The sequence below is a fragment of the Octopus bimaculoides genome, chromosome 1 (genome assembly GCF_046866305.1).
Source record: "Octopus bimaculoides isolate indiv1 chromosome 1, ASM4686630v1, whole genome shotgun sequence".
Classification (NCBI taxonomy): domain Eukaryota; kingdom Metazoa; phylum Mollusca; class Cephalopoda; order Octopoda; family Octopodidae; genus Octopus; species Octopus bimaculoides.
In genome coordinates this window covers 116,861,193-116,876,192 of record NC_142928.1, presented here as the reverse complement: position 1 = coordinate 116,876,192, position 15,000 = coordinate 116,861,193, and the positions used below count along the sequence as shown (strand labels likewise).

Genomic DNA, 15,000 nt, shown 5'->3' with positions numbered 1-15,000 from the left:
GTTATCTCCATTTCCTTATCTTTATATTTGGATATTTTTTCCGTTTTTTGCAGACATACGTTATCATTAGTTGATACTGAAACTTCAATTAGAAGACACTTTTTCTAGTGGCTTTTGGCAACAATACATGTGGTTCCTCGGTGATGGCCATTAATACAAAGATAACCTGTGTTATCTTCGAAGAATCAGGGTTATAAATTTGAATTTGAAATTAAGGAGTTACAAGAATTGAATTCATATGTTTTTTTGTTTTCATCATTTTATTACACCGATTAACCTTGATATCCTTGTCTGTATGGATTCGTATATCCTTAAATATAGTCGTTTTGACATTCTTTAAGAACTGTTTGGTTCGCATGTTTATACCATCTTTTTCTGTAAGTACTTCATAAGACAAGCATGCTTTCCGTGGTATTAAAACCTCTAACTCTTGCATGCTTCTAGATGTATTCCCTCTCAGCTATGACTGGACAACCTGTACACACACACACACACACACACACAAACATAAAGGAGCATTCCATCGGTTACGACAACGCGGGCCCCAGCTGATACGATCAAAGGAATAGCTTGCTCGTGAAATTAACGAGCATGTGGCTGAGCAATCCACAGACACGTGTACTCCTAACGTGGGGGAAATTCAGCGTGACACAGAGTGTGATAACGCCGGCCCTTTGAAATACAGGTACAACTCATTTTCACCAGCTGAGTGGACTCGAGCAACGTAAAATAAAATGTCTTGCTCAAGGACACAACGCGTCGCCGGAAATTGAACTCACGACCTTACAATGGTGAGTCGAATGCTCTAAACACTAAGCCACGCGCCTTTCGCACACACACACACACACACACACACACACACATATATATATACATACATGCATACATACATGTATATTTCGAAACGCCTAGTTTAGAATAGAGGCAGCTGATGAAGCAAAAGTTCCATAAGTAGCTTGTCTGTTTTCCTGTGTTCATTCTGTTGTCCGTAAAAAAAGTCCGTTTTTTTGTGCTTTGTTTATGCTCCCGTGCCTTTTTTGTCCACGTTTTTTGACGTCCTGTACCCGGATATGCGTCTATATATACATGTAGATGTAGGTATGTACATATATGTATGTATACATGCATATGCTCATATATCATTTGTATTATATATATATATATATATATATATATATATATATATACACACACAAATAAGTTTTATCTTTTTATTTTTTTTTTTTTCCTCAAACATATTAAAAGAAGGTAGGATAAGCAACACCTTCTAATTTTGTTTCAGTTATATTCGAAAATACAGTTATGATTAAATAGCAGTATATCAAAAGAATGCTTTGAAATTTCTTGCTTGGTTTAAATGTTTTCAAATACGCTGGCTTACACCGTAGAATTTCCACGGGTCCTACTAGCTGTTGTTGTTATTTTGGTCCCGTTACTTATTTCGAGAACTCCCTTCAACATAACATTTTCGAATCATGCTTTGTTTATTTATTGAAGCGGGTGGTTAAAAAAAAATCCCATTTTACACCCGCTTTAGGAATGTGTATTGGTTGGGGTTTCAGAAGTAGGGTAACAGTCATTCATTCAATACAATTATCACTTTATCCACCCAAGATTGCACTGAGGTAGTTAAACACCCTAAAGAACATTCTCTTACCAACTTGCCAACCAAACACCACCATACGCACATGTGTCGTCGCAAGAACTGACCCGAGATTCAAGTCATCTGAGAATAAAGTGGATATTTTTTCAAAGATTGTGTATGTTTGTCGTTGTTGCTGTTGGGAGGTGATGATGACAGTGGTAGAGATGATATTTGTTTATTTTCAGGGCTTGAATTAGTTTGGAATTGGAGTAATATTGCACTTTGACGGGTGTGTGAGTATGTCTGTGAGTGTGTATGTATATGTACCTGTGTGTATGAAGTGTGTGTGTGTGTGTGTGTGTGTGTGTGTGTGTGTGTGAGTGGCGCGCACGAGTATTTTAAGTTTCACATTATTTTTACAAAGTGTATTTCTGACAATCCTTAACTACACATACACACAAAAACACGTGTATACATCGTATGCAAGCAAGTATATACATGCATGAGTGCATGAATGCATACGTACACATGCTTGCATACATACATGCGTGCATACATATATTAGTACATACATAGATACATACATACATACACACACGCATACATACATACATACATACATACATACATACATACATACATACAGGGAAGACAGTGAGCATTACTGAAACTCCTTCGCAAGATGATGTAGACTCCTTCTGGAGAAATATCTGGGGAGAAGAGAAGGAGTTTAACCGAAATGCTCTATGGCTGCAGAAAATGAAAAATGATTATTGTCCGGGGATTATACCCAAGACATACAAGATTGACGGTGATGTTCTTGCAACTGTCCTCCAAAAACTCCATGATGGTAAAGCACCGGGTAGGGACCCGATCGTTGGATACTGGTACAAGAAGTTTACCTGTTACCGACCGTACCTTATTAAACTGTACCAGCAAGCCCTCAATGGAGATGGCAGCATACCAGACTGGTTAGCTCTGGCGGAAACAAAGCTTGTTCCGAAAAGCAAGGAAACCCAATTGGCAAAAAATTACAGGCGTATTGCATGCCAAAATTTAATGTATAAGATTTATACAGCATGCCTAAACAGATTCCTCCAGGACCACTGTGAAAACAATAGTATAATCACAGCTGAACAAGCAGCTGGGAAGAAAGGAGTCTGGGGATGTACTGAACAACTACTTATAAATAAGGTAGTAATGACGGAGGTACGGCAGCACAGAAGAAATCTGGTCTCCATGTGGCTTGACTATAAAAAAGCCTTCGACTCTGTCCCCCATTCGTGGATGCTAGAAGCCCTCCGACTTGCTAAAGTCCCAGGGAACTTGATTAATGCCATATCTAACCTGACATCTTCCTGGGCCACCACCGTGAAGTTAAATACAGTAAGTGGATGTATCACCAGCAAAAAAATACAATATCGCAGGGGGATATTCCAAGGAGACAGCCTCTCTGTGATGCTGTTCATACTGTCGGTAAACCCATTATCATACATGCTGAAGAAGTCTGAAGGGTATCTAATTGGAACGCAGGCAAACAGAAACTCCAAAATTACGCACTGCTTCTTTGTCGATGATTTGAAATTGTATGCCAAGAACATGGATGATATGAAAAAAAGCCTCGACCTGGTCACAACATTTTCTGGTGATGTAGGGCTAGAGTTTGGCCAAGATAAATGTTCCTATATGGTTGTGGAACGAGGAAAGGCTAAAAACCACCCTAACAACATCTCCATCAATGGCCTATCTGTTTCTCCAATATCTGATGAGGAATCCTACAGATACCTGGGAGTAGATGAAAACGTATCATATGAAGGTACCTGTAACAAGGAACGTGTTACTAAGGAATACAGAAATCGGGTTAGGAAAATATGGACCTCGGAACTCTCTGCGTTCAATAAAGCAATAGCCCACAATGTGTTTGCAGTACCAGTACTAATACCGACATTCGGGATACTTGACTGGACGATCGATGAAATCCGAGCCCTTGATGTGAAGACCCGAAAAATACTAACGAGCACGAACAACTTTCACATCAATAGCGATGTAGACCGCCTATACCTAAAACGAAATAAAGGAGGGAGGGGCCTAACATCAATTCAGACTACCTTTGAATGCCGTGTCATATCTCTTCGACATCATCTCATAACCACCAAGTGTTGAAGTGCACCCCTTGATGGAGTCTGCAGACATGAGGTAAATACCATCATGAGATTGGGAAGGCAACTACTTGACAAGCATTCCCTATTCGACAACCCTGAACTCTTACCCAAAGAAATTGCAAGACTCTACCGTAACATAACATCAGAGGAGAGGATGAATGCATTCCAGCAGAAGACCATGCATGGATACGTTAACAGAAAGCTCCAGGGTGATAACAACATTGACAACCAGACCAGTCTATCGTGGACAAACAATCGGGTCATCAACTCTCACTTTGAAGGGTATGCCTTTGCTATTCAAGAACAAGAAATAGCAACCAAATTCCTAATAAACAAACGGGACAGAGAGGCGGGCAAAGCGCCACAATGTAATAATCGATGCAGACTCTGTGGAATCAGTATCGAAGATATCACCCACATCATTAGCAGCTGTCCAAAAATGTCATCACGGTATTACCTACCTATGAGACATGATGTTGTGGCCAAGACACTGTACAATGAAATCCGCCAACAGGATAACCCCGGGCTAAGGAGATGAAAACCTATAATGAGGTAGAGGCCATTACCACTCACAACATGAAAGAGTATTGGTGGAATGTCCCAATAAAAACCTCAATAAAGTGCAGACATAATAGACCGGATATAGTAATCTGGGACAGAGAAGAGAAACTGTGTACAGTAGTAGAAATCAGCTGTCCTGCGGATGTCAACATCTCACTAAAGATTAGAGAAAAAAACTACGCCGAGCTACTGAGAAATTTACAGATACTCCACCCAGACTACAAGTTCAGATTCATACCCGTGATTATTGGGGCATTGGGATATGTAACGAACTGCCTCAACAAAAACCTGGAAAAACTAGGGTTCTCAAAACCTGAAAGAAAAAGGCTGATTAGAAGACTACAGATTCAAGCCATCAATGGAACTGTAAAGATATGTAAAACTTTCCAAAAATTTAGCACATAAATACATATGCATGCATCTAGACATAAAAACGCATCCATAAAACAAACATACAAATCTGCGCATACACTAACACCAAATACTGCACACACACACATATGCACAAATACCTAGATGATGTTGATAAAAGTTCCAATGAAGGAGCCTTGAATCTATGTTAGAGTCCGGCTCTTTCTCTATGGACAAGAAATACAGAAATGGAACTGTTTGATAACATACATACATATATCAACATGTTCATCCATTGGATGACCGATGACTTGCGCGATGTCTTTGTTAAAAGTGAGAGTTTCGCCCCATCAACTTCACTTTTTCGTCAGTGACCATCTTCAATCGAAAGGCAAGACCAAGTCAAGACGGCTGGGATGTAGACGGATGCAGTGGATGACTGAGGTGTCTTACTTGCCTCAGCTTGTTCTATGCAAATCGTTCCTAGAGACACCTTCCTCTCCGTTGAAGGTTTCTTCCGCAGAGTCTGCCGGATCCAGTCTTCACATGCACTAGTAAGCAAACTTTGATATGCTAACTGACCCATAGCTGGAACCCTGACGAGTAATACTACTCCTGGTTAGAATAGAGCTGGGAACACTGGTGGTTAAGAGGTAGTTCCACACTCTTCAAAACCAGTGAACTCCCGGACCAGGACTCCATTATAGTTTAAAGTCAGGACATAGATATATGCAAATGAAAGTGATAACCGGCTCACTGACAAAATACGAACCATAACTTTCTAGGTGATTACAGTATGTGGTTTAGGCTCTGTATATTCCTATTTCAGATTTTACCTTTCTGTAAAATAAAGTGTTGAGTCACATTTAGTCTCTAATAACCTCCAATACATGTTATAGTCATCTGTCAACGTTAAACTCATACAGTATACAATCATACAGTATATAGATATATTTTTAAGAATTCTGAGTTCAAATATTCTAGTTTTAATCTTCAGCTGAAACTTATGCACAAAAACAGACCAATGAATTCAAGGCTGAGTGCCGGTTATTACGTTATCGATTTATTTTATTTTAGTAGATTTTCATTCAGTAGATTTTAGGAGATATTTAGAGAGATTTTGGCTTCATTCAGTAAAGTCATATTCTACACCTTTCTACATTAAAAAAAATATCTGTGCTTGCTTCACATCTTTGCAACGTCCACATTCTTCCTCTTTAAGGCAAATCAATAACAATTTGAATTATGATTATTTACCGCTGAGGTGAATTTTTTATCGCTGCTTGTTGGAGATTTCTCTCGTCAAGAAGTACATCTCTGTCAGAGTTTCTGCTGCCAATGAAGTGTAGGTACGCGCAGAGGCTAACGCATCATCGCAAGGACGTTGAAGGCAACGAACAGATGTGGCCACCTTACTTACTGCGCTAAACAGTACATCTCTATCAAGCGCAGTCCGAGCAGTTACTTATCAATACATTCGGCAGAAATTGAATGCTTGAATCCTGCAGAGGTTTAGTGAGAGTATGGACTAATAGTTTCTGCAAAAGTACTTTCATCTCGAGAATAATGGGCGATTTCCAAAAGCCTTTGGCCTGGCTGTGCTTAGAGTGTCGTTATTTATTTAGTACAAACTATATGGGCACAGAAGTGCCCGTAACCTAACCTGTTGCATTCAGGGCAATAAAAATATCCTTCACCACAGTTCATTGCCCATGCATGTCTGACAGTAGCTATTGCGTGAAGAAACGACCTGCTGAGATTGTGGTGAAGATCGACTCGTGCTTTTCATTTGTAAGAAAAGGTGGCTAACCTGGCTTGGTGGCTACGGTGAAGTAGCTGTATGTTGGATACAGGGTAAAGGTTTGAGGACGATGAGTCGTCTCGGGTTTTTACAAGCTTCATTTGGAAGGACGGTATGAGGGCAAAAGAATGTGCTATCTAGCAATGTGTTTGAAAAAGGATGGGTTGAGACTGATAATATTTTGATTATGCAATTGTAAATACGAGAGGCAAGAAACTGGGAGAGTACACTGTTGACGGTTTAGATCAGTGTTTCTCAACCATTTTTTACCTGTTGACCCCTTTGGTTCTCATATTACTCTATGGGATCCCCTACAGTCATTTGATGCTAAAAATATCATCTATTTTTATAATTAAATATTAATTGGAATTGTATAAAAAAGATTGTTGAATATTGTGCATTTTAGAAATATAGCCAGTTTATTGCACATAAATCATAACAACAAAATCTAATGAGGATCCCCAAGGGCCGTATGGACCCTGGTTGAGAAACATTGGTTTAGATGAAGCAGAGTAATTTTAGATTTTCAACGGGGTTTTCCTTCTGAATTACACTAAGTGCTTCTGCTCCTAAGGAACTTTTCTTAATAACATTATATAGTTATTTATAGATTTTTCTTTTTTTACTCGATGCAAATTACAATGCTTTTCAAACACAACGTATTTGGTTGTTGTTATTGTGTTTATTGTTATTGTTGTTGTTGTTGTTATTTTTATTAAGTCGGGGAGCTGGCAGAATTATTAGAGCGCTGGAAAAAAAACTTATTGTTGCTTTATTACATTCTAAGTTCAATTCCTGTCAGGTGAACTTTGTCAGGATCAATAAAATTGACAAGTCAGTGGATTTAATTAATCTTCCCGTCAATATTTCTGCCCTTGTGCCTATAGGAGAAAGGATTATTATTATTATTATTATTATTATTATTATTATTATTATTATTATTATTAGTAGTAGTAGTAGTAGTAGTAGTAGTAGTAGTAGTCACTTACCTCATCATCATCCAGCAATATCAGCCCGACTAAAACGATGTGTACTTTCATCCCTAAACTTTTCAATAAATACATCTGAGAAACCTAACAATGGAAGAAAAAATACACAATTAGTTTCAAGGCTGATGCATTTCTCTAAAAGAAATAAATAATGCAATTAAATTTGCCAGAAATAGCAGCTAAAATATCCTTCAAGCCTCACACTAATTTATTCAAAATTAGACAAATAGGAAAAAAATAATAACGGGATGGTCACAGCTGGGATGCCTTTGATCGTAGATGTGCTACGTTGGGTATGATTTGGTAATAAATAACGATAGCAGTTAATTCTGTATATAATTCAGGCACTATTATGATATCTGACTGCGTCTGACATTATCAGGCATCAAAATATTTAATGTTAACGTCATTTAAGCTGCTAACGAGATCCACATCAGCTTTGATAAAATACTAATTCTTCTTTCACCATTGTAAGAATAAATGTTGTGAAAACATATTTCATTGTTGTTAATGGTAAGTATATTGCGATAAATTTCGGTTTTCGTTGAGCACAGATCCTCCTGGGATTGGAAGGTAAACGGCAAAGAAAAAAGTTTTGGCATTAAGACGCCAGTATATAGTTAAACCAGATAATCGCTTTTCTTTGATCCTATTATTCCGCTGATTATATAAGAACTTATATAATGTTTGAAGTAAAATGTACTGTGAATGATTTAAAGATCAAAATAATAGATCGTTTAAAAGTTAATGCCGAAAATTTTGTCTTGGAAATAAAGTGAGATTTGATCATGAACGTCAATAAAATCTGAAAATTAGTAGGTATCATAAAATTCCGAGGTGTTTAAAAAAATTGAAAAAAACATGCAAATAGATTTTTGAAGTTGCGCGGTTTTAGTGAATAAATGAATATGATACAAAATCAATGTAAACCATTACATTTATGAATCTTTTTGTTTTGCAAGATTCCTGATGTAAAATCGTTGAAACAGGTACTGTTATATTTCGGGAAGGTCAATAAATAAATGAATAAATAACAAAATTACCATCCGAAACATAGCAAAATCTAAACCATATTTTGGTAAAAAGAAAAAAAAAAAGAATTAATTTCATTGCAACATGATATAATCATACGGTGAAATGGTAAGGTTCCTACAGCCAACTTCAGCCACGAATCTTCAGGTGAATAGGATAAAATTGTGCGTATTACGGACTAATCAATGTGAGCAATTAAATCCCAATGAAATATGTTATGAGAAATTCACATATTCAGAAGAGGTGGCTACCCATTTAATTTCTCGAACTTTCTCGAGGCGTTTGTGCCATGGCTTTGCCGATGTCATCGTTCTGCCAGCAGAAAACGATTACCAAACTTTAAGGACGAGAAGGAAATATCGGGTTAAAAATTAGCTGCATAAAGACCAAGGTGATACAAATTAATGCAACAACGCACCTCCTGTGAAGCAAATTCCAGTCATTGTAAAAAATCGCAGCGCTGTCAAGCAGGTTTTAATTTGCATCTACTTGACATACACAACCTACAATGACATGGACCCTGGAAAAAGGAAATCAAAAACAGGGCTGGTCAAAGAACACCTAATACCAAACATTTTATGAATACATGAAATTAACTAGGAACAGTTGGACAGGAGAGGAAAGAATTGCGACAGACGGTTACGCTGGCGAAAGCTTACTGCATTATGCTTCTTAAAACATGCGATGATCTTGGTCTAAGTAAATTGCTTTTGGTAGTGAGAGTCAGCGATATCTTATGGGATTTTCAATGGACTATGATTTGAAGATACACAGAAAAAACGGAATTGTTGATATAAAGAATCTGCTACACAGTGAAACTTGATAGATAGATAGATAGATAGATATGTATATCTATATCTATATCTATATATATATATATATATATATATATATATATATATATATATATATTAGGATTTACTTTTCGTAATGAGATAAAAAGCAAGGCTGTGTACATTATAGAACATTTATAAATAGGTCTATATATATATATATATATATATATATATATATATATATATATTAATGGATGAAATTCCAACTTAGTGTGATTTTCACGTTTTATCATTTGTAATAATTACAATTTTACAATATTGAGATAAACTAATTCTTTCATGCGTCACGCAATCATCAAGTTTATGTAGTAGCAGTCATGTTCCACACTTATGAGTTGTGGAACGCGACTGTCACTGCATAAACATTATGATTGCGTAACGCATGAAAGTACTAGTTCATTTCAATATTGTAAAACTGCAAAATTGTTAAAATTTAATACAAACTCATACATATTCTTTTGAGAATCTCAAGGTACATCACATAAGACTCTGAATAATAGTATGTAAATATTGGATTGAAAAACCTTTTGGTTAGAAAAAGTCGAAGCTGCTCGTAGAAAGTCAGAATAAAGTTTCTAATATAGACAAAATTTTGAAGGATTGCTTTAGTACTATCTTTTACGGCTTTATGTGAGGTTCGCAATTCCAAAAGATAGAATTATTTCACGTTCTCTCGAAAGTTTATCAACATTCTTATTGCAATATATGTGTGTGCGTGAGTATGCGCGCGCGTGCATATGTATAATTCTCCTTTTATGCTACAGTAAACAGCAAAGACAAATGATCTTGCAAAAAATGATCTTGCTATATTCAGAATTATGATGCACGTTTTGACATTGTAAACCATTGTCAACTGTTACATGTTTCTTTTTATGTTTCTTAGTGGTTAAGGCATTCGGTTAATGATTGCGAGTTCAATTCCCAGCGACGCGTTGTGTCCTTCAACAAGACACAATATTTGGAGTTGCCCAGTCCACTCAGCTGGCAAAAATGAGAAGTACCTGACTAGTAGGCTAGCTTTATCACATTCTGTGTCACGTTGAATCTCCTTGAGAACTATGTTAATGGTACACGCGTCTGTGGAGTTCTCAGCCACTTGCATGTTAATTTCACGAGAGGCTCTTCCTTTGATTGGATCCACTGGAACCTTCGTTGTCGTTACCGATGGTGTGCCTGTTATACACACAGACACACACACACACACATACACACACACACACATTTATACATGCATCCACATCTGCACAGGCACACATGCCAGCATAATGCATACTCATATATATATAAACATAGGATCACGTAACTGTTAACCTAGAAAATAAAACTTTGGCCGGCGATGGAACTGCGACGACGATAGTGGTTGTAGTTGTGTCTGCAGTTGATGGAGCGGTTTATGTGTCTCTGGTGATGGTGGTGTTATTTGTGGGTGTAGTACACACGTGTGTAAGCGTGTGGGCGCATGCTGAGAAGATGCAAATTCTGTGAGAACGAACCATGCTGAGAAGATGGTAGAGAGAAAGAGAAATAGACACACAGAAAGAGATAAATAAAATTTCGTGAAGTTGGGTTGGTAGCTGATATTCTAGAAATGTTACAACCCTTCTATATACATACATCATGCACGCGCGCGGTCATCGAAAGCAGGACATTAAATCAACATCGGGTGCGAACCTAATCAATGTGATTCGAGTGCGCTGAACAGGACATACACACGCATATATATATATATATATATATATATATATATAGACTTTTAGTCATTTTGACTCCGGTCATGCTCGAACACCGCCTTAAAGGGTTTTTAGTAGAAGCAGTCGACCCCAGGACTTATTCTTTGTAAGTCTAGTAGTTATTTTATCGGTCAGTTTTGCCAAACTGCTAAGTTCAGGGATGTAAACACACCAACATCGGTTAAGATGATCCCTGTCAGTGTTTAGCAGATAATGCAAGGAAAATTAATTCCATGCAAATCCTGCATCCTTCTAGTTTCGTGGCAGTTGTGGATCCAAATAAATAAAAGAAGAACGAGAGAGCGAAGCTGGTCTGTACAAAAGATGCCCACTATAAAAATAAACCACAACTGCTTGTGCGGTGTATTGAGCGTTTTGAAAAGGCTAAAACAGTAAACCCCTTCAGGAAATCTGGTGAGAGGGACTCTAAGGCAGATACATATGGTTGTATTTAAGCAATACCTGACATCTGCAGCGGCCCCACGGATGTTGCGAACTTATTACAAGTGAAATTGCGACTAAACACTTGTTCTGGAAACCGCCCAGGCAAGGTAAAACAGGCGGTTGAGTTACAGTCTTTGTAATATCGACAACAACGATGACAAAGAACGATCACACACAGACACAGACGTGGCACTCCGTCGGTTACGAAGACGAGGGTTCCAGTTGATCTGATCAACGGAACAGCCTGCTCGTGAAATTAACGTGCAAGTGGCTGAGCACTCCACAGACACGTGTACCCTTAATATAGTACTCGGGTAGATTCAGCGTGACACAGAGTGTGACGAGGCTGGCCCTTTCGAATACAGGTACAACAGAAGCAGGAAGAGTAAGAGAAAATTGTGGTGAAAGAGCACAGCAGGGTTCGCCACCATCCGCTGCCGGAGCCTCGTGATGCTTTAGGTGTTTTAGCTCAATAAACACTCACAACGCCCGGTCTGGGAATCGAAACCGCGATCCTACGACTACGAGTTCGCTGCCCTAACCACTGGTCCATTGCGCCGCCACATACACACACACATACACGCGCGCACACATATGTATGTAGGTATGTATGTATGTATGTGTATATATATATATATATATATATATGTGTGTGTGTGTGTGTGTGTGTGTGTGTGTGTGTGTGTGTAACAATTAGAAAATGGAGGATAATATGCTGAACCCAACTACTTGCAGACGGTGTATCCCGTTGAATTCATTAATTTAATTCATAGCAAAAGTGCCAAAAAAAAGGAAGAAAAGAAAAAGAAAGAAAGAACCAAAGCACAGGTGTCCATGGCAGACTATGTTATTTTGCCAACATGGTTTACATACAGAAGTACAAAGTACATAAGGAATTAGAGGATGAACAGAAGTTTAATCTTACAGCTGTTTCGGCCTAGTTTTGGCAAGCCCCATTCTCTCCGAATATTCCTTTCCGGAGTGATTATCGGATGACATTTTGAAATGGGGTTACATGCCCGAATCTCTAGGCCTCTTCAGAGATTCACAAAGATACGGCTAATAGAGCTGATACCACAAACAACGTATGTGGTGGAATGTTTGCTTATAAAAACTTGTATATGCACACATGAGAGTAAGGGGACATCCGAATAAGGCTGTGCACACGAACCCACACATATAGATGTGCATTGGAGTGCCTATAGCGACCTATCTATAATGTCTGTAGGCTTTTTGGGTGCCTTGTATTTTTAGGGGTTTCTTGACATATACCTTTTTTATATTTTTGCATGTCCCACATGCTATACCTTCATTTATGTATTCTTTATTATTATTATTATTATTATTATTATTATTTTCCTGCTGTACCCTTATTTTTATTTTGATTTTGATTTTAATTCTATTTTTTATTTTTATTTCTATCTTATTTTTGCTGTTGTTTTTCTTCTGGTCTCTACCACACCTCTGTTTTTACCTCTTGCTCTACATTTGTATGTAACCCTTTGTGAATCTCTGAAGAGGCCTAGAGATTCGGGCATGTAACCCCATTTCAAAATGTCATCCGATAATCACTCCGGAAAGGAATATTCGGATAGAATGGGGCTTGCTAAAACTAGGCCGAAACAGCTGTAAGATTAAACTTATGTTCATCCTCTAATTCCTTATGTACTTTGTACTTCTATATGTAAACCATGTTGGCAAAATAACATAGTCTGCCATGGACACCTGTGCTTTGGTTCTTTCTTTCTTTTTCTTTTCTTCCTTTTTTTGGCACTTTTGCTATGAATTAAATTAATGAATTCAACGGGATACACCGTCTGCAAGTAGTTGGGTTCAGCATATTATCCACCATTTTCTAATTGTTACACAAATTTTGGGTAAAACCTCCACTTTTACCCACTCCCATTGATTGCACCTAGTATAGCACTAGTGTAGCAATAATTGGGTACCCTCCCAGCAGTATACTGGATAGATACTATCCCTTAGTGGGTTGAACCCCCAACCCCTAACTCTCTCACGTTATATATATATATATATATATACATACATACATATATAAATACACACACACACACACACACACACACACACACACACATATATATATATATATATATATATATATATATATATATATATATATATATATATATATATATATATATATATATATATGCATTATGAGAGGTAATGGTGCCAATAAGACCCAAAGGTGTCAGGTAATGCTGAATAAGCGCTATGGACAGACTAAAGTTAAGTTCCAGGTTCGGTGATTATGCGAATGAGGAGTCCAAATAAATGTTCTAAAACCTTTCACATATATAGTATATATGTATGTATAGAGATACATGCCTGCATACACATACAGACACTAAAAAATATGTGTGTAGATGCGTGTGTCTTTGTATGTGCTAGTTGTGTTATGTGATGTGCACGAAGGCACACATGAGCCTCGAACTGCATACACCTCATCCCAATTACAATTATACGCATACACTCAAGCAAGTACGCATAGAAATACCAAACACAAATACATCTGTGGCGGTGGCACGAGCCCATCCAGCTCTGAGGATAAAAGGTCACTGTAGTAATAATAGTAGGAAAAACAGATCGGCATGAAGTTGAGTGGCCTTATTCGGATGCCTTCTAGATTGTATGTGTGTGAGGCATCGGCCTTGTCCTAGCCACGGTACATTACTGAATTTTGTAGAGGATTAATAGTTGTCGAGGAATGCCTGTCTCTGAAGGGAAATGCTAGTGTTTGAGATATATTTTCACTAGCGATGTAGGTTAGCCAACTCATTTCTAGACATATGACCTTCTGTAATTTCTAAGGCACAAAGAAAATTGAAATAACACATACTGTGGATACCAAATTTCCCAAAGGAACTGGATTTGAACATGATATTTAAACGAATAGTAGTTTTGGTAGGGTTCTTTTTTTATCAAATCAAATAAAATAATTAATATCGTTGTGCTTTTAATTGTACTGGCCGTAGTTGTAGATAATATCTTCATGGGTTTTTTTCTTATAAATTGAGAAATGTACAACATATTGAAAGTGGTTACATTCGTACAGAAGTCGTTTAATGCTGAGAGAAATCTAGAGTTTCACTGCAAACATTTTTTGCTTATTTGTTTGTTTGTTGTAAAAGGTTTTGCATAAGGTATCCTGTTAGTTTGGAAATTAGTTATTATCCGTAGTTATATAAAACAAAAACCCTCTATACTTTGGGGCTACTCCGCCAGTAGATATACTGCATTGTTTTTTACTTATTTCGTTAGGTTATTACTAAAATGATCATCTATTGTTATTGCTAGATTGTCAAATGTCATCAGCTTTTATTTATAAGGCTATTATATTTATTACATGCATCCATAGAGTATAGCCCCGTTGAATATTTGAGCTCAAGGATGAGTCCAACGGTCCAAGTCAATGGCTCACTGCATTATAGTGAAATTATATCTCATAGGATGTATGTTGTGTCATTTGTCAACCGACCTTCTGA

At 37.5% G+C, this 15,000-nt stretch overlaps 1 protein-coding gene across 1 annotated transcript in view; it reads right to left on the bottom strand.

Moving 5' to 3' along the window:
- The window catches only part of LOC106876867 (A disintegrin and metalloproteinase with thrombospondin motifs 16), a 347,122-nt gene that overhangs the window by 89,962 nt on the left and 242,160 nt on the right, over positions 1-15,000 (bottom strand). The window contains exon 6 of the mRNA XM_014925608.3: positions 7,450-7,533. Coding sequence (XP_014781094.1) covers positions 7,450-7,533 — 84 coding nt within the window. The remainder of the gene's footprint in view (positions 1-7,449; positions 7,534-15,000) is intronic.